The sequence below is a fragment of the Ischnura elegans genome, chromosome 7 (assembly GCF_921293095.1).
Source record: "Ischnura elegans chromosome 7, ioIscEleg1.1, whole genome shotgun sequence".
Classification (NCBI taxonomy): Eukaryota; Metazoa; Arthropoda; class Insecta; order Odonata; family Coenagrionidae; genus Ischnura; species Ischnura elegans.
In genome coordinates, this window is record NC_060252.1 from 4,737,177 (window position 1) to 4,758,311 (window position 21,135).

A 21,135-nucleotide genomic window follows, 5' to 3' on the forward strand; every position below is an offset into this window, starting at 1 on the left:
CCCCCAATTGTGAGGCCGCCCGCTTTTCCTAACATTGCAGAACCACAGTTGTTACTTTTTTACATCATAAAATGGCTTTGTCTTGTATATGCGTATTATCGGTTTGAATAAAATTTCTATCCTTGCACGTGGCTTATTTATTTGTCATTGCTACTAAAGCAAAGGTCGCTGAACATATCTTCTGCGCCCACCCATTGAGTTTTTTCTGCATCCACTACTGCCAATCCCCTTCAAAGGACGATTTTTCGCGAATCGCATGATCGACATGAATCATTTCGTTTATAATGATCCATTTAAAATGAGTACTTACTTAGATACCGGTCGTATGGCCCATGGCAATGAACCATTCAAAATGAACGATTCACTCATGAACGACACAACTGTGCCCTCTTGCATTGGAGGGAGGTCAGGTGACGTGGAGTGTGAGTGGCTCTTTAAGTGCCCCTCTTCTCTGAATCGACTGTGAGTGGAAGTATCTACTACTACTACTACTACATTGCTCAATTTGAAATGCATCGACAAGCGATTTAAATAAAAATCTAGCCTTGTTTGCGGTTCTGACTTGTTCTGGAGTACTTGGAGGAGAGCAAGCCATGCAAAGAAATTAAAGTGATTTCTATCGTGACAGTGCTGCTGTGATAGCATTGGTAGATAGCCTGGATAATAAAGTGTTGATGATTGGGTTATCCCCTAAGAATAATCAAAATTTTCAAATAAACTCCTTTCAATGCATCATATGGCTTAAAGAGGCTTTGAATGTTTGATAGACAGCGTTTTTAGAGTGATTATGGACACAAGAATCGAATAATCAAAGCATATCACCACTACTGAGGTCTGTTGGAAAAAGGGCTTTTGGAATTCAGAGGTAGATGTAAAGAATTTTTTTTTCTAGCTATGCCATTGGGTAAAAATAGATCGTCATTGTTAATGAGACACATATACAAGAAATATATGCGCAAATCCAGTAATTGACGGAGTAAGAATGAAATAGTCGGTGGAATAGCACAAGCAAAGAGGGTAGGTAATCCTTAAATATAGTAGTCCTCTCACAGATGAAAATATGAGCGTTGAAGTCAGGAGGTAATTTATTAGGACTTGCATTTGAATCCTCCTTTTTTATAACAGCGAGGCATGGACGATGACGGCTGCGGAGAAATATAGGTAGCGATCTTTGTAAATGTGTTTCTGAAGACGAATGATGACGATCGAAGGGAAAGATGGCGAGAGTAATGCAGATGTTCGAAGGGATGAAGATGAGAGGAGAAGACTTTATTTGAATGAAACTTTGGGCAGAAGAGGGAAGGATTTGATTGGGCCCAACATGAGAGACGAGGGTCTGATGAGATTGAAAAACAGGTGGACGTGAAGGACTGCAGGGGTGGGACACGCTTGGAATACAGAGAGCAGACGAACAAGGATGTAAACCAGAATAATCATGCAATAGCTGAAGCATTAGCTGATGGGAGAATTGGGTGAACTACGTCAAACCAAACCAAGGATTGATGACTCCTGATGATGAGCGATGGATATTATTAAAATAGTAAATGTAATGCCCGAACTAGAAGAAGAATTGAATGCAGTCTGTATAAAAACGAAGTCGCTGTGATTACATCCAGACTCAGCTGCGTAGAAGTTAGAACAAGGAAAGGAATGAGATATGGGCGTGCATTGTCCCCGTAATTCTCAATGCATTCATTGAGAAATATATCAAAGAGATAATAGAAAAAGCGCAAGGAGTGAAAATCCACGGTGATAATTTAGCAACTGCCGAGGAAGTAGCAAGTGATGAAGTATCTAAATCAGACTAATTATGTAGGTTTCTAAAGATTAGCCGATGGGAGAATTGAGTTTAGAGTTGAGTTAAAACAATCTCAGGATATATCAGTGTTGATAATGATGATTGGACGGAAGAAAAGATCTTTGACACACTTGACAAGGAGACGAAACGCGTCCTGTTGTCTGCTGAGTGCAGTTTTTAAGTGAACCTGCCGATTCTATCTCATTCATGATGGAAGGGCTCACGAAATCTCACTCGAGACAATCAGATCAACACGAATCAGAGGAACACGAATTCTTATTCCCATCCTTCCGGTAAAATATCCCCCTTCAATACTACCTGCAATCTTTAGTTTGGGAGAAAAAAACTGCCTTCAAAAGGCAACGTAGTCTCATTTGAGGTTATGTCACCAGGATGATGGTTGAGGGCCCCAAGGGAGGTAGAATCTCGTGGGAAACAGGAAATGAGATGAAAAATGTGTGACTTGGAGGAGGCTGTGTGCTAGACAAAGGGTTTAATGAGGAGTGTGGATGGAAGGGGAAGGTGGAAGTCTCGAAGAAAGCTCCGGGGATGAGTTTGGGAATATGTTTCCTTGCAGGAATGCAGCTCCAAAGTGTGTTTGCCTCCTTTTCTCAATCGACCTACACATGGAAGTGAAACATTTCCCTCTTTTTTTTCGATTTCCTTCCTTCCTTAGAGAAATTGCGTATCCTTTACCCCCTAAACCCTTCTATATCGACTCGCAGAAACTGAGGATCCTAAAACGGATTTCATTCACTCTCATGTAACACATTTATGAATCTTTTTACCCCTTGCATTAGCCATTGTACAATTACGCATAATACCTCAAAGACTCATTTCTCGAAAAAATATTTCTCTTGAAAAAATTGAGGTTGATAAAGGGTATTTAGTATTTTTATTCTACTAAGGGCCTTACCAAGAAACATGGACTCTTCAAGTGAAGAAAAAGACACTTGACATCGTAAAAGTTTATCAGCACACTTAATACTAAATTTTATTCAAAGCACTATCGGCCCAAAAAAGGAAGAACGTTGAACTTTAAGAATTTGTGTAAAATTCTGCCGAATCTCCAGAGGTTCGTATCAAATATCGTTTCTTTCATTGTTTATTTTTATACAAATGCTTAAACTCCAGCGCTCTGCCTTATTTGCGCCGATAGTGGTCTCGTAATTCACCGCATTGTTGTTCTTTCGCAAATTTGAAGGAAGAAAGTTGAAGTAGAATGAAAAAATAAAATAATTTCACTAACACTAATTTTTTAATGATCTGTGATTTTTCGTTATGAATTCTTCATTTCTGTAGCTTAGGCGTAACTTTTTACAATATTTGGCCAAATTTATTTTTCAACGTGTAGTTGGTAATCTACGATTTGGATGGAGCAATTACTGAGTGAGAAGAGGACGTTAACAAACCGCGCTAGAATGCATGTTAAGCAGGAGAATAGCAATACGACGTAGAGGTGGAAAGAAAGAGAAGAGGGCGGAGTGAAGAGGGAATTCAGTCCATGGAGGGAGGGCTTGGAGGCAGGTCGCAGCGAATCTCGATAGTTATTCGCATCTAAATTATAAATAAAGACGTAAATTATAAATAAAACTGATCGAAAGGTAGTGGTCTTTATATGATCCATCCAATTTCTATGCGCAGTAGTAGAGGAATTTTAAAAGCAATGGGTGCAAAATATGTGAATTCTCTTCTTGCTTTTCATGTTCTCCTTCGTTTTGTGCCCGAGAAATCAAAATATTATAAAAATTATCCATGATAATATTTCAGGTATTATTATTCTTGCTCATGAATTTTATAACCCAGCCAGCAGCATATATACTGCAGTTGGAGATTGCGATTAAAAATAAAAAATATATTGGAATATTCAAAGGAGAAAAATGTTTTCTAGCTTTCGGAGGACCTCAAATCCTAGATCCAGATACCACCGTAAGATTATCTCTTTCCTCCCTGCACCATTTTAATTAAAATAATTGTAATGTATGTAAAAGTTCCATTTCTTATAAATTCATCGATAAACTATCAATGCCACCAATATTCGTTGCTGGTAACATGATCTAAATACTTTTGATGGCACTTAGCTTTCAATTTATTCGTTATCTCTTGATTTTAATGACGTATTTTTCTAGTGCATAAAACGAAATAGCTGGAGCTGCGGATTAATAAAATCGGTACAAAAAAACCGCAAGGTAAGCAGGAATAAATCATTAATATCTAAATTAATATTTTTGCTGCCTTTTTCACGAAGTTAACCTCAATATGTAGTTTCTGAGCGGAAAAGAGTACCAATGCCCTATATCATAATGATCCATACATAAAAATTACATTTTGAGGGAATTCTTCGGAACCGAGGCTTCAGACGCTGGGAGTGACTTCAGCGGGCCTCTGCTAGACCGTGCAATCATTGCCTATTCAAACTCCCGGCAATTTAATATCCGTTACTGAGGTTGAGTGCATCGTGAACCACTGCCTCCAAATTCTGATTTCGCAGAGTTTCGGGGAGTTTCCTACCCCCCCCCCCCCCCCCCGCCCCCCAACACCCCACCCAACTTTTAAAGGGGAACTGAGCGCTCCAAACATTCACACACAGGCAGGTGAGTCCATCTCCACAGTCCAAAACGGCAAAATGATATATTTACAGCAGAGTAGGTACTCCTAAATTATTTTATCATCGAAAATATTTTTTTGATTTTGAAATTGAACTATATATCAAAATTTTCTTTGAGAAATAAAATCTTAGTTACGAAATTTTTGGATTTTGAATAAAATATTTCCCCGATTCACAAACTTTTTGAATATTTGCATTCATGGTGGTAACATCCGGAAATCAGAGACATTAATACAAATAAGTACCATTGGATTGAAAAAAAAAGTCTGCTCGATGACTAGAAGTGAAAAATGAGGAAATTAAGACCATTCGCCACGTTTCAAACTCGTTTCCTTGGTTTTCCGGAAGGAATGGAAAATGGCGTTATATTCCTTTAACTTCAGTTATTTATGACTTATCAGATAGAGTACTCAATTTTTTATCTAAGAATGCTCATTTCATCCATGAATGTCGTGTCTTCATTAATTTTTTCCACATATTAATAAGGTTTGTATGGCGCGGAAATATTAATTGATTGTTTAATAATTTTAGGTAAGATTTTTTATCTTATTTACAAGTAAACTTTCAAAAAAATGTGATCAAAACTTTCGGAACTATATTTTAAAGGGACACCGTAATGTTGGTGAAGTAGAATAAATCTCTCAGCCATTAACAAACATTCTGTGTAGTTTATGTAAAATTAAATTAAAATATATTGTGAAAATTATTTTTGAATTACGTTTCCAGACTATTACCAGGTTATTTCCAGTGAAGCCATCGGATATTTGAAGAAAGAAGCGATTATTGCTGCTCCTTAATGGAAAGAAAGACTAATAGAATGTATGACCGCCAACGATTGATCAAGCAAGCGATATCCCTCGTATTCCGAAGAGATGAACTGAAGAGAAACTCTCACACTTGCACAGTGGTAAAATCCGAGGGTTGATTTGAATTAGTGAAAGCTCGCGTGAGATTAGGCTGGAGGCGGGTGTATAATACACATCTAGAGCATAAAGAGCACACGAAATAAACACCGATATGCAAAAGTTAATTTAAAATAAACGAGAATAAAAGCATGCTAAAAAGACGAAAGGCATTGAGAGGAGGGGTGGTAACTTTTCCCAACTCGTACTTCGAAAATTTCTCTCACGAGATTTCGATGCTATACTGAGTAGTACCACTATGTGAAAATGTGTACATTAATTTATAGTGTAGTTTTGGGCATAATTTTGGCAGCTGATGGACCAGAGAAAAACTGAAACACTGTTGTTCCTAATAGTGTTGAAGGGACCAATGGCGGATGCAGGGAGGAGCTATGGTACTAGTCCATCTGCTCTTGATAAATAGTGCGAACTATACCCCACAGGCCCCAAGAAAACCCCCTCTTTGTCCATTACCCTTGATATGCCAATGGAATGGACAACATGTTAATGAAAATGGTGCAGAAACAGAGGATATTGGAGGGGGTATACACTGCTTCAGTAAAAATGTAGCCGATAACTTTCTCTCTACGCATGAATAGCTGGGACACAAAAATGTAACGAAATGCGTATTTATAAATGGCAGACGAGAGAGAGGGAGAGTGTGAGTCAGCATGTGTGCTAGTCATGTGTCAATTGGTTGGCGGAGAGCGCACTGAAAATTACTGAATGAGGGCTTAATTCGTCACCAACACTGGAGGCATGAACTGAATCCTACCTCGCCCATTCAATGCCCGAATTCATTAACCCGAAAGTTAGTTTTGGTTCAATTTAAGGATGAGGATGCAACTCTCCCTATGTATGCCTCACGCGTGCAAATACTTATCGGTTATTCAGGAAACTGTTCCTCTCCCATGGCCGCTTCGAATCGCAAGGACTTCTCTCGGCTTTGCTTCACCCAGTTCCTGAACCCAGGACACTTTGATTCGCACACTGGACCAATATACCTCCCTTGTACTTCACAAATAATACGTGCTAATCACACAAGTGGCGGCTTCACATTTCAGGCAGGGGTTTGAACCCGACACACTTCCGCCAGCAACCATGCGGTCTACACTCACTAGGCCACCACCATTACCACCTGTACCGCCTTTACACTGCGTTATTAGATGCTCATTTATTCGCGAGTGGGGCCGCATATCCATTTCAGCCTTCTCACACCACCACCTTTAAATCATTGGCCGCCGTTAAAATTGAGGGCATCCTTCGGAGCCCCTTTGACCGCGATTAGAACACGACGCCTGCAGCGCAGATTGGGGGGTTGGGGGAGGAGGGAGGGAGGGACAGGCAGTGCTTCATAAACGGAAGGTGAGGGGGGGGTGGTCTCTCCCGCCCGCCATCTCGCGGCCCGCCCGAGAAGCATTTTCCGCCCACCTGAGCGCCTTAACCTAGTTTGCTAAATTTTCAGTTTGGCGAGTGGTGAGTGGCGTGGGCCCTCCAGAACAACTCCCCACCACCGAACGCGGTTTCCGAATATTTTGCACAAAATGTGTGCAAGGACGACCCTCGGAAACGTCCTCTCAAACGCGATCCTAAAAATTGCAATTTTACACCATGGTGAGGAGCTCTGTGCGCCGCTCCGCGGAGGAGTGCGGAACTATTCTTGTACTCTCCATAAGTATTATTAATTCGGGTTATTTTCATACTTAATATTTAAGTCAGAGGGTCAACGATTAGAACAAGTTCGAGTATTTATTGCAGATAGGAAAACTAAGTCGAACCGTTTATGCTGGATGAAGGGGGCCTCAGTCAGTCCCGTACAAGTTTGACTTTGTGACTCTGGGGGAACTTAATGTTTCCAATAATGACTGTACGAAGCAATGAGTTCAATTGAGTCATCTCTCTTGTTCTCAAAATGTGCAATTGAGTGATTGCACTAGCAAGGAATGGCCTTCTATACATACATTACACCCCCACGTGCATGAATTTCAGTTAACGGCCCCAATTACAGTTGTTTTTCCTGTTGAATTCGCATCGCTCTGCAGTAAGCGACACAAGTGGTGATCTCCTTAGACATCCATACGATCTTCGAGCTGATAAATTTTACGTTTCATTATTACGTCCAGTATACCAAGAGACGAATACATAGAATACAGCATAATTCTCATGCAAGGAGCAATATGTTCAGAACATTATTGCCGGTTAACATTGCATTAAGAAAATACCTCTGACATACCTAGATTTGAATGAATTTGAGTATATTAATTAGGAAACAGACAGGAAATTTTGCTTATGAACTATATTGCATTATCGGTTTTCGCATCATCACCAGGAACCTTCATTTCGACGGGCCTAGTTAGAATAGCCAATAGGGTAGTTTCCTTCATCAAAGAAAACGAAAGGCATTGATTGCGATTCGTTACCCACCATTAGTGTATTCATAATATACAAATTATTTGGTTTTAGAAATACCGGTTTAGACGAATGGCAATGGTCAATTTATCCTCATTTGAAAAAGGCCAGATTGGCGCCCATTCGATGCCACTCCACGTGACGTCACAGGGACCTAGTTTCTATACGAGTAGATATGAGTTTTACATCGTCTGAGATTACCAATGCATGCATGAGGCACAGAGCTCAGGGAAACATCTCTTAATAATCACCTATTAAAACTGGCTAAGGTCGGAAAGTTTTCTTCGTTTGATAAATAATCCTTACTTAAGCCAAGCGCTACCAGCTAGCATGGTACTCTGCTACCTGATAGCATCCTGCGTCGTATCAGCGCTCAGAGCCTCGCCCCAAGGTCACCTCACTTGCGGCAGCGGGAACCAGAAATACGTCACACGGGAGTTTTCCCGGTATTCATACTTACCCGTCGCGTTTTCGCACGCTTGAAAATGTTCACTTTTCATTTAATCGCGAAAAATAGATATCGTCATTTAAAAATCTAAAAGCGTGAAATACGTACTCCAGGAGTAATAATCTTTCGATTTAGGCAATAAAAAAATAATAGGAAACCACCCTATGGCAATTGCGGGTGGGGGGGGGGGGCATTGGAGTACAAAGGCTGTAGGAAGACGATAGCAATTCCTTTGGAATATCTATTTTGATATATCTTGATGAGGCCTCAAAATAGAAAAATGTTCACAATATATATTGCATAGGAATTGCTATCATAATGGATTTGCAATTAATGAGAAATTCTTAAATTTTTCTTTCGAAAATGACTTTTTCTTTCGAATTAAATCATACGACGGAGCTTAGTTAAGAACTGCAAAGTTTCTTTAACTTCTAACATTATAAATAAATTTTAAACCTGCTATCTATTACAAAATTTTTGCAGACAACGAAAGCTGCTATTACCTACTTGGCGAAAAATTTTCCATGATTAAAATGGATTATACGTAAGCAAAAATTTGAGTATATTAAAAAAAATAAGATCAGATGAAAGTATTTCTCGCATATAACAATAAAGAGGCATACAACCTTCAGGATATGTAGCAAACTTCAGTTGTCCGTCTTTAATATAATTATGTTGCTTCGGCGTTAAAACATCGCGCACACGGTCTCTTCAGCTCCAAAAACCGCAAACGAAAAATCCGCGCCGTCATATCGCTTGCCTCGCCGCCCGACATCATCAAATTGGCCGCCTTATTTCCTCGCTAGGAGGAAGGGGTGCTGAGTCGCCCGAAGGCGCACTTCCGTGCAGAGCCCCCACCCCCTCTGTCTTCCCCGTAAAGCCGCAAACAGGCCTATATATATGCACTCACGGTCCAAAGCGGAAGGTGAATAAAAAATGCGATTCCCTCGAAAGGAATCTGGCCTTTTTGAGCCAAAAAGAGGCTTTCCACTGTCTTCCATCCTCAAGTAAAGAGCTTGGAAAAGAATGCTCGTTTTTGAGCGCAGTAGGCGCAAAAGAGTGGAGAGTAACTCAGACACTTACTTTGGCGTTTGTCTTGTGCGGCCTTAAATTTTGCTTTCTTTACGAGCGCTAGTGTTCCCAAGAGGGAGCTAATAGGCGATTATATTCAGTGAGGCCCGTTGGAAATGTGAGTCAAGAATGTTTTCTTTAACTTCAGAAAATACTCGCATCTTAAACGTATTTTCTTCCGTAGTACTTCATATGGAATACCTACGTAATTGATACACACAATCACCACGCATATCTTTGAGGCTTTCACCAAACGTTGGGGAAACCTTATAATTAACCTATGACTAAAATTCTGGCGTCGGAGGCAAACAGAATAGCATTCCTCATTACGCTGACAAAACAAACAAATCCAGGAAACTTCTCCACGCCGAGGGAAAAACAGAAATTGGAATGCATGCTCGAACACATCCAAAGATATATCATCGAGAGAACCTATTGTAAGCATCCATTTCTTAACCGTGTGATACGAGGTAGGACGCGGTAGCAAAGTTTGCATCATGGAGGAGCATTTCGGATGTAATTTCCTTGAAAATCATCTCTAAATCTCTAGTTTGGCTCGAGATTATCTATTTTAGCACCAACATTAAAAAATGCGTAGAAACGAAACGCTATGCAATGAACGGAGTCAATGGGTTGGTAGTGAAACTTCATTCAATGAGCTTCTATTATTATTTGTAAGCATTGCAAGAGGATGATGAATATGCGTGGAAATCCTAACATCCGTTTGAAACATCTCTCTAATCGACTCTCCTTTCAGCCAATCTTTTCACACCGGCGCACAGTGGGCTGAAATCGAAAAAAGCTGGACAAAACCTCGAAAATGGTTTTTTTGAGTATGGAAGTTGAGACTTTGCACAGTTGTTGCCAACACATTAGTGCATTTTTTGACGCAAAATATTTTTCTTAGGCTAATATTTTATATAAAATACATAGCCTCAAAGTTGAACAAATTTGGCGGAAATCGCCCGCTTTGAATTTTTTTCGAAATTCACCATTAAGCCAAATATTCTTCTCAAATGATGGTGGCCGGGTTTTTCGACGGATTTCTTCGGGTCGCTGCCAATACGCATATTTTATCGGCTTTCTCGTGGATGAAAAACAGCCCAAAGAGTGATCAATAAGAATTATTGAATGTAACGTCTGTCAGTACCTCGACTCATTTCATTTTCCCAAACATTGGATGTCCCGTGTACGATATGTCCGACAGCAGCCGTGAGTGACGCGAGAGTGCCGTTGAGGGCCGATCACAGGGGGCGCTCATTGGTCAGCCAAAGCCACTCCCATCCACACCCATCTGGCCTTGAACTTTGCGCTGAAGAAAAAAAGCAGGGAGATAACGCAGAGGAAACCGTCCCACAAAAGCTTCATTAGTGCTCCCACTTAGCTCACTTTGAATAATCGGGTTTCAAAAATGCCCGCAGCCAAGAGCAAAATGTGATTTCTTCATCTCATCAATGTTTACAATTGAGAAATAGCACTCGTGAGGAAAAGCATTGAAAAGTAATGAAAAAGTTCGATGTCTCATATCATCAGGAATATGAATATCGCAATGTCTCTAATCACAGATTTTGTTTCCGTGAAATCCGTGTCCCTCAGTAAGTCGCATGTGGAAACTTTTGCAAACTCACTTAAATATGCGATTGCCTAAAACAAATGTAGTGACCGCGAGGAGAATCGTCTTTTGTTGCATTCGTAAAAATAAGCAATGGTAGTATGCTTTCCATGTTTCAAACACCAATTAATATTGTATAATTTGATAACCATGCACACAATCAACGATAACACTTTTAGATGGATATAATGCAGCAGTTCGTTTTGCTACTTCTAACCTCAAATGAAGAGAACGGTACGAGGCAAGATGCTGAGGAATATGACAAATATCATGCAAAATTTAACCAAAAATGCGTAAACTGAGACTAGTTCGAAGCACAAACAAGACCCCGAGATTATAAAACAGCATATGATAGTCGCAATGCGGTCACACCGGTTGGAAACTCAGGATAGAACACGATGTTACTTTCGCATAAAAATGTAACCAAAAAGTCACATTCAGCAAAAAACTTGCTGGGAGAGACCACGGAAGGAGTTTTCAACTGAATATCCTGCCTTTTTGAACGGTGTGAAGTCACTTAAAGGAGTAAAAGAGGGATAAAACTGTGAAATGATGATATTGGATTTCAAACCTATTTCAGGGCCTTTTGTTCCCTCCTTTAGAATAAACATCTCTTAAATGCAGAGGCATTTTGAGTGATAGCTTCAGTCGAAATAATGCGCCATAAAATCTCTCAAAAATACTTCGCAATGATCTCGCGTTACCATGGCAACCACGAGGGCCTTGAAAGAGAGGGACCAATATGGCGAAATGCGCACCGGCGAGTTTACAATCTCTGTCGCTTGGGGGTGGCGGAGGGATCCGTAGCGCCCCTCGAATGTGCGGTTAGAATCAAAAACATGACATGGCAAGTGTCAAACGAAATGACGAGCGCAGTGGGTCTCCGTGGGTGCCGTTCCTCCCTTCGACTCCCGAACAGGACACAAATTATTTCACATCGTATCCGCCTCCACCTCCAAACGAACTCATCCAACTATATTTCTCTGCAATTCCTTGTTCCGAAAATGCTTGCCCAAGCGATTGAAAATGATGACAATTTTATGTTTTTCAATATTTTTTCTTTCTTAGAATAAAAATTTAACTCTCATTAAAAAATGAGCCCAGATACATTGTATACAATCCCAATTATAGCATTTAACTTAGGAGATATAATATTTCTAATTTAATTTATGCGACGTTTATATCATTTTTGTTTCGTTCCCTGCCAAACATCTGTTCTATTTTCAATCAATAATGTTTTTCTACAATTTTTCACGATATAAATGGATAATTGGCGGCTTTCCATGCTGAAAGCTGTTCAGTAAATCACACATTGAGCTACATTCATTACATCTTATTGCGGAATGTCTTCAACCAGACAAATATGTTTGTGGTCTTGTTTTATTGCCATATTAAATTATTACTTAATTTCATACCACGATGGACAACTCTCTTATACATAAAACCTGCCAATTTTATCACCATTTCATTAAATGTCAGCAGCTTCAAAAAATTACTATGAATCGCCAGCATTATTCGCGAGAACATTTAGCAAAATAATCGAGGAATAAACGATATTTTATATTTTCAGTTTAAATGTAGAAGTGGTTTTTAAGTTGTATCACTTAACATCCATTTCATTTAATGCATTCGACATTATTAAAGACTTCCCCCATTAATCGTGTGTTATGCTTTGTCCCTAACATGTATTTGGCACTTGAACTTCTGCGATTTTTATGACAATTCAGATAAGTTGATTGTTTAGGATGATGAGATGAGGAAATGTAAGCACTTTTTCCCCATGATGTTGGTCTAACAATCTGATGATCAAGTTTTGCCTTGTTGAGTTTCAATATTAAACATTTGGAGATAGAAAAGAGTCTGGATTTCTCGAAGACCTTTTCTTAAGAGTACGGCAAACTTCATTAAATCCGCTGAAGTTAAAAAAATCCTAATGCTAGATATTAAAAATGACACGGTTAATAAGACAGTCTAGAGGTCAATGAGAGGATACACTACTTATGTTACGGTGAACATAGAGGCCGCATAATGCCTTTTCACATCCGCACACCACACTCTTGCCTTCTTAAGAGCGCTGAGTTCACTCTTGCCCTTGTTGACGAAGGCGTTGCCTTTGTCTGCTAGGCACGGGCTCATTCTTCTCTCTTCATTCATTCTGCTTCAATCAACGAATTTTAACGTATTACAAATTTCATCTGCATATTACCGCTCGAGTCGCCTTAAAACGTGTGGCGGGGGTGTTACGACACCAGCCGTTGACAAAGAGAGAAAAATGAGATGCGCATGCAAAGTTCCTCCTATAAGTTACTCAAGTTGTTCGGGCGAAAAACGAATTAATATCCGTTTGGCAAAATATATCCATTAATCAATCTTGTCTGTCGGGGCTAGAAATATAGAGAGTTTCGGCGATGATGCTCTTGGAATCGCTCAAAAAGTTGTCTTCTATAAATTGCTCAATTAATCGAAGCCTTGCGCGTACCCTCCGAGTCGCTTACAGCCTCATTCGTGTAAAAGCAGTTTTCAATGACTTTCTTCAGCCTTCCTTTGCAATTCATTTAATTCACGGTTTCAGTCTTTCCTCATTGTATTCCAAATGGTCGCTCCGTATTCAAGGTTGCCTGCGCATCCTTTAGCGCCGGATAATATTTCTGTTTCACTTTTTGGAATATTGGATGCAAATAATCTTATTCCATGTGAAGTCACTTTTTTACGCTTAGATTTCAAGTTGAACTTAATACTTCTTACTTCATTTTACTTAATTGATATTAGAGTGGAGATTAAGTACAACGTTTTTGACTGTGTTCGATGTACCCCCAATCATCATGAAATCCTTCGGAGGAGTCAACATTATTCTAAGTTACCAATCCAAAGATTGCTTTGACTCAAATCTCCACTCCGCTCTCCCAATGGCTAAAATTTTCATATTTACACGTTTCTTGCCTTTCGCAGCCTTTCACGGCTGTGGAAAACCTTAAAAACTTGTCCCATGAAACCTATTTAGAGTGAGGCATCTAATAATATATCTAAAAAAGAAGGAGATTATTTTTTTACATTTTAATATACAATATATATCTTATTGTACGTACATCCATTTTCATACGCCGAAATTTTAATTTAATTTAGCATCACTAAAGTATATCACATTTTTATTTACATAGTGATAAAATAAAACAATCCGGCAACGCTGTGCTCGACACAATTAGCTGAAGCATAGAAACAATGAAGTCACACTAACATGGTATTACAAATGCCATCTCCACTAAATCGCATCGACTCCATACCTTAAGAATTAAGTTGTAAAAAAGTGAAATACGGAACGCACATTTGATTTATTTGCACGTTCTTTACATTCGCATGCGCCCCAATTCCGGCAATGGTCGTCAGCCACGACCCTCGAGTAGAGGCCGGAGTGAGCGCCGAGTGAGAGGGTTGCTCAATGACTATTCCACCCCCTCCCGACGTGCGTATTTATTTTTTCATGCCATCACCATTGAAACCGATACGGTGCCATCTATAGGAGTGGAATTGAAATAAAGCATGGGGACCATTCAGGAAATAGTAATAAAAGAAAAAGAAGAGGCCATCGTAGCGAAGAGAGAGAGGCCTGCTCCCGACGGCGTATTGCTGAAGTGAATGGGGATTGCTGCTACTTCGAGGCATGAGGAACCCCTCCCTCCCCACTCTCTCCCGTCCACTTCCAAGTCACGGCATTGATACTGTCTTTTTGCGCTCTTCGACGCACGACTATTACATCTGCGAGCAGCCTTCGAGGACAATCTGATCGGGGAAAAAATTGCTTTAAAAAATGTATCGATTTATCTACTAAATCATTTGCCATGTCATGGTGAGGCAATGATTTCACTTATTTTTTCAGCATTACGTTGCTAAGGACAGGATGATTACCTCCGTTAGACGTAATTGAGTAGGTAGGTCGTTTCAATCCATCTCAAATTGCCGTTGTTTGCATTTTCTTATTCACCAGTACCCAAAAAATCATAGTTTTCATCTTGAAATTTTCAGATTGCAAACCCACATTCCAAACTTTAAAATTGTTACACCAACAAAAAAAGTGATTAAAACTTTTGACACGCATTCGAGAGACAGTCACAGGATGTCACAGTTTTACCGTGTAGAAGTATTCCTAAAAACGTCAAGAAATTGGCTCACGTTTTAAACTAGTTATAAATCATCAATGAAGACTGGTGAATTTGCATCCCCTTAAGGTAGAATGATATCCATATCTGCCCAAATCCATCTGAGAAAATTCATTTTCATTTTCAATTTTGAACCTCAGTCGTTTGTGCCAATTAAACGTTACGTTCAAGAGATCTATCACACTCTGAATGAAGAAAAATTCCCCGAAGGGCAGAACTCCTAAAAATGGTCATTTAAGCAAATAAATGGATAGGATAAAATGAGGGGCTGATGGTAGGAAGGCATTCAAGTGAATTAATGCCCATCGAAACAAATACATAAACGCTCTCTCTCTCCATTTGTCTCTCTCACTCAGTCACTTCATACATTTTCCCTTCTGAACAAATTTCCGCGTGCACCTCAATCAACCTCGCACACACAGTTTGTTAATCTCAAAGTTTTTTGATATTTCTCCCACGGCAGTAATCATACCCTCACCAAAAATATGCACGGTTCATACCACCTAAAATTCGACCAGGAGATTGTTTGACTTTAGGGTCACCGATTTCGACCAAAATTTGGTACATCGTCTTCACCTTATTAGAAGGAAAAATCCTCAAAGTCTTTTTGTAATCCATGTCACGGTTTTACAAGGAATTGCAATGATATAAAACTGCAAATTTGCGAAATTACTCTTTGTCTAATAATACGTCTTCGTGAATTGGATGGATTAGGCAGATACTTTGTGGAGATCCATTATGAGATATGAAGTGAAACACTTTACACTTTCCACATAAAAATTTATTAAAATAGAGTCGATATGTTTGGATGCACTGCAGCATTATCAAGACTACACCAAGAAGTTAGCCATACCAGTATATATATACACAAATTGCACACTCGCAAACATTTGAGAAATTAGGGGTGGAAGGTGGGGTGGAAAGGAGGGTTGGGCATTTTATCATCGTTTCTGCCATTAGTAGGAAAGATGTTATTACTAATGACCATGTTTTTCCCTTCCATTTTCCGACCCTTGACCTCCCTCAAATAATGGGGGGAAAAAACCCTCCGAGCACCTGAAAATAGTCACCATCCCCCCTCCCCTACCTCACCCCAGACCAACGGTCAGTTTAAAATTCCCAACCCTCCTTTCCACCCCACCTTCCACCCCCAATTTCTCAAATGTTTGCGAGAGTGCAATTTGTGTATATACATTTGTATGATTAACTTCTTGGTTTAGTCTTGATAATGCTGCAGTGCAACGAAACATGTCGACTGTAGTTTAATAAATTTTTATGTAGAAAGTGCAAAGTGTTTCACTTCATATCGAATACGTCTTCGTATTAGACGGAAATCTCCTCTTATGTGAGGTATCTTCAGAGGATCTGGCGCAGACGCTATTGATCTCCATCAAAATGGAAGATAAAAATACTAGCAATGGCTCATTTTAAAGGCCTTGCATTGAGAAAGATAATTAATGTGTTGCATTACCAAAGCTATCCGAATTACTAAAGTTTATAACAAATTCAAATTCTCGTTCGATTGTTGTGGATTAAGCTATCGCCTTAATTGTCCTCATTTTATGCTGCTGTCTCTCTTCCTCGAATTGTGTGCGGACATAAATCTTTAAATGCATTACGCCTTATAGTCGCCGCGGAGTCTGCCTTCTGCACTGAGCTTCCAGTTGTCGGTTCTCCAGATCTTTCAGGGCGCTTTTGATTTCTTCGTAAAGAAATAATGAAAGCGGCCCTTTTACTTGCAGGCATCCATTTGCCCATATCAACAGAAATTGCTTTCATATACAACTTCGTATAGTACATAATTTGTAGAACTTGAGTGCATTTCACCCGTTTTTAGGGGTACAAGCAAAGCAATATGATTCACTAAACCGAGTTTGCCGAGAATATAAGAGCTATTACAGCATCCTCAGTCTGTTGCATCACCCAAGGACATCTCGAAGGTGGTGCTCAATTTCATTTTCACGCAACATCGCCCGCAAACGGCCTTGGGAACGGACCACGTGGATCGCTGCAAATATAAGCAACACGTGGCAATCTGCATCGCCCTTCAGGCTGACCGATCTCTGAGAAGCGCAAAAATGGCCAAATTGGAAGAAGGCGTGCACTTTGAGTTTGGGCAAGAGAAGAAGGAAAAAGTGGTGGGAATATTCCGGGAGGCAGGCCGGTGGCTTCCTATATAGCAGCTGACAGTAGCGGATCCAGGATAGGGACCAGAAGAGTTAAAAAATTCCAGCAGTAGTGGGGGTCGGAAAAAATTACCATTCAATCTAGTGTAAAATGGATACCCAAAGGGTGAGCTATAGCACCCTTGCCCCCCCCCCCCCTATAGATCCGACACCGGCAGCTGATGCCCGTTCTTCGCATGGGATTCCACAATCCAGGACACAATTATTTCTGAAAATTCTTAGCTAAGTATTCGAAATGTATACTTTTCGCTCCTCTCGAGATGAGTAGATGAGTTGGGAGGGAACTGTTGCAGTGGTAATTGAGGGTCCCGTGAGAATGCGAATTAATGTCAGAGTATCCGCGAGAGACTTGAGTCTGAATCACACGCTGAAATTAAACGTTCGCGTATTATGCCTATCGCTAAGAGAGAACCAGCATACGTAATATGAACTGTAAGCACCACTAATATATCATCAGAGGAAACGGAAGAAAACGAGTTTTCAAATATTTTCAATCAAAAACTAAAATTTAAACATGAAACTAGATCATACGATATCATTATAACATTAAAGGTACGAGTCTTTATTGAAACACTCCACTCTATTTACAGTAAAAATTTGAAGATAATACGAATATGAAAAAAATAGTCTGGTTCGGCTGGTGTGATGCAACCAATAGCAGCGGTTGCCAAGGTGTCCTTCCGCTCTTCGGAGTGGGCCCAGAGGTTAGTTGTCGATGATGTTGAGCGTGGAGGGAGGCCATTTGGACACGATTCATTGGCGGGAGGGCGAGTGGGGAAGCGACACGGCTGCATCCATGTGGCACTCGCCTTATCCCGCAGAACAGACCAAACAACTTAATCAAACGGAACACATATGCAACAGTGACATTGACTCGAAGCGTGGATTTTCAGAGCATACGTGGCAATTAATTTGCTCAACCTGCAATGAAATTGAGAAATTAAATATTTCCCAAACTAAATTTTCCTTGCCGCCAAAGTAAAATAATCGTACCAAGCGTATTTTATTTTGAACCAATTAGTTGTTTTATATATCAACAGTCAAATAATAGTAAAAATAATTTTCAGGCAAAATTATACAGCCAATATTTTTTTTTTTGCCTCTCCACCGCCTAGTGCTGTGGTATGTATACGTGGTATGTATATGTGGTATGTGTAGTATGGTACTGAATGGCGTTTTCAAAGCACAAAGACCGTTTACATTTTGTACAATAACCTATTTATTGCCTTTCTCACTTCGAGATTTTCAAAATAAACCTTCGCATCAATCTTACTTGTTTATTAGGATATGACGTCTAATGCGAAGACGCTTTCCCAAAACTTCACTTTTATAAGATTTCAATACATTATAAACTGATGTATGTATTGAAAAAGATTCACGATTCATTTCCACTTTCCAATAACACTATTGGCTTAATTCTGTTGAAATCCGTGGCCTAAGGGGCAAGACGCGAAATTGTAGTTAGCATAGACCTTTACTTATTCAAAAGCCAAACATTTAATCTTTTCTTTCATATTTTCCAGGTTAACTATCAAAGCGGGTTGCCCGATGAATTTGGAAGACTTCCCCATGGACATCCAAAGATGCCCGCTCAAATTCGGAAGCTGTAAGTTCACTATTCACATACACGCAGTCGTTACACTCACAGATTTGAATCCGGAGAAAAATCGAATAAAACGCGACTCTCCGTGGAAACATGGATTTCATGGTCTAAGTGTGTCAGAGACGTTGAAATGCCACGAGCCTAAATTTTCATTGCTATGTAACGTTCACTTTGGATCGTTAGTACCAATTTTTTTCAACTCTAAATTAGTACTTCTATAAAATGCACGAATGAATATTAGAGTAAAATTTCCGACTACAAGTTTATTTAGCGACCAAATATCGCTTATAACTAGAACCTCACTGCAGAGTTCGCATGCTTTCACCAAATTCTCTCAAAAGATTTTCTGACTCTCTACTGGAGCCCTAAAGCAATACAATATTATTTATAAAAATTCTCTGCTATCAACCGACTGCTATACGTTATTGTGAAAGTATTTGAATAACTTTCATCATTACAGAGACAGGCAAAGGTTACGTTGAAAGCATAATCTTAATAACCAGGAGTAATAAGCAAAAGCACAACAACATTCGCGAACCACATTACGCTGTTCTTCCTTTTTTATATCAAATTGATGCTACCTGATAGTGTATCTTATGTTGTCCTGTATATTTTTATGCCAAATAAAATTTCACACCCAGAAGTACACACCATGAACATATATTGTAAGATATAAGTACCCTAAAAACGACGATGTTATATTTCAGGAAAACACAGAAAAAATACAATTTCTATCAATGCCTAATACATTCCAATATTGTTCAGGGAAGCATTCAATTTATGACATTACCGTGTTTTTCACATCACTTTATGGTCTTCCCATAGTTGCGGCCTTATGCATGGGAAACTTTTCCAATAGAATGCAAGCACAAATTGTTCATAATACTTACGTGGTTTAATAAAACAGCAAACGAGAAACTTTGAATTATGGAACAAGTGTACACACAATAAATAAATCCAAAGTGGAGTGGAATTTTTTGGACCGAATAAATCTCTCGTACTTTAGCCAAGCCATGTGAAATAAAGTCAACTGCAGCAGCACGTCGATTTCGTGGCGTGGAATATCACGCACGAAATGTATTTGCGACGCTCATTTGATGCCCGTATCCATTTCACAGCTTAACGCCCTTAAATCTGCTGTGGGCTTTTGTGCCGGATCTGTTTGCGCCGCTTGCTGCGGATGAGAAAACCCAAGCAGCAAAGATGAAAAAGAGTTTAGTGACCGTTTGAAACCCAAAACTACATCATCACTTTTATTTTACGCCGAAAACGGTTGCTTGGTAACCTGCTCGATCGCAGCGACAGTGCATTTCGGTCCAATTAATACCATATAATCCGCGCACACGAGCTGCGGCCATCCAGTCGGAGCAGAAGCGAACTCTCGGCCATGAGGGGGGGGGGGGTTAAATGGAGGGAGGAATGGAAGGGGTGGGTGGGGAGAAGCCAACGCTTCGCCGCGACGCGTCTCAATTGAGGATATTCATTCTTTTTTTTGCTATGGCAAATTTTAAGGCAAAGCGTGCATTTTTTTGAATTACGTAAAAGATGTAAATACCGATTAATGGAAGAAATTGGGAATAAATTAAACTTGGTGGCGTGAGCGCACTCAGGCCAACGGAGGCAAAAAAAATCAAGCGGAAATTATAAGTTAATTGACGAAAACATAAGCAAAGGGTGTTATCGATTTTCCTTTATTTTGTAGTATAGGTTTGCTTCCCTTGAGACATCTTTTTATTTACAAGGTTTTACGTCGATTTTTCGTGAGAAGTGGAAATACGGGGTTATTATTATACAACCGTCCTTCCTTCATCCTACGAAGATCACGTATTACATTCCCAAGACCTAACGCTGTATAAACGTTGTTTCTTGTTTATAGGCCCAAAAGTGTATAATTTATTATCTGATTCACGTCTGAAAGCAAAAAATAATAACGCAATTATGAAAAATATACAGTCTTGGTTGTTTAGAATGCAAAGTATGGAGGATGTTTTTCTTTGATATAATACCATGCAATACTTGTACGTACTTACTTCAATTCAAATGTTGTGCCTAAAATGTTTCTATGTAAGCATGACCCTATGTAAATGTTGGTAGCTATAAAGCAGGTTGTCCTTAATGGCTACCTAAAGTTACTCCTTTTTATGTTTTTAATTCTATTCTGTACTTATTTTGGAGTAATAAAAACAATTATGAATTATCGTGTATAAACAATTGCATTGGAGACCAGCTTTTCCGAACTGATTGGGAACGAACCATTTTGGGATTTATTGGTTGTTGGGATAAGCCGAAAGAAAAGTAAAAAAAAATCGGTTTGAAAAGAAAGGACGAATAACAAGCATTGCAT

The 21,135-nt window shown here is 39.6% G+C and overlaps 1 protein-coding gene across 1 annotated transcript in view; it reads left to right on the forward strand.

Annotated features, from left to right (window-relative positions):
- The window catches only part of LOC124162013 (gamma-aminobutyric acid receptor alpha-like), a 373,606-nt gene that overhangs the window by 325,511 nt on the left and 26,960 nt on the right, over nucleotides 1-21,135 (forward strand). The window contains exon 6 of the mRNA XM_046538331.1: nucleotides 18,712-18,794. Coding sequence (XP_046394287.1) covers nucleotides 18,712-18,794 — 83 coding nt within the window. The remainder of the gene's footprint in view (nucleotides 1-18,711; nucleotides 18,795-21,135) is intronic.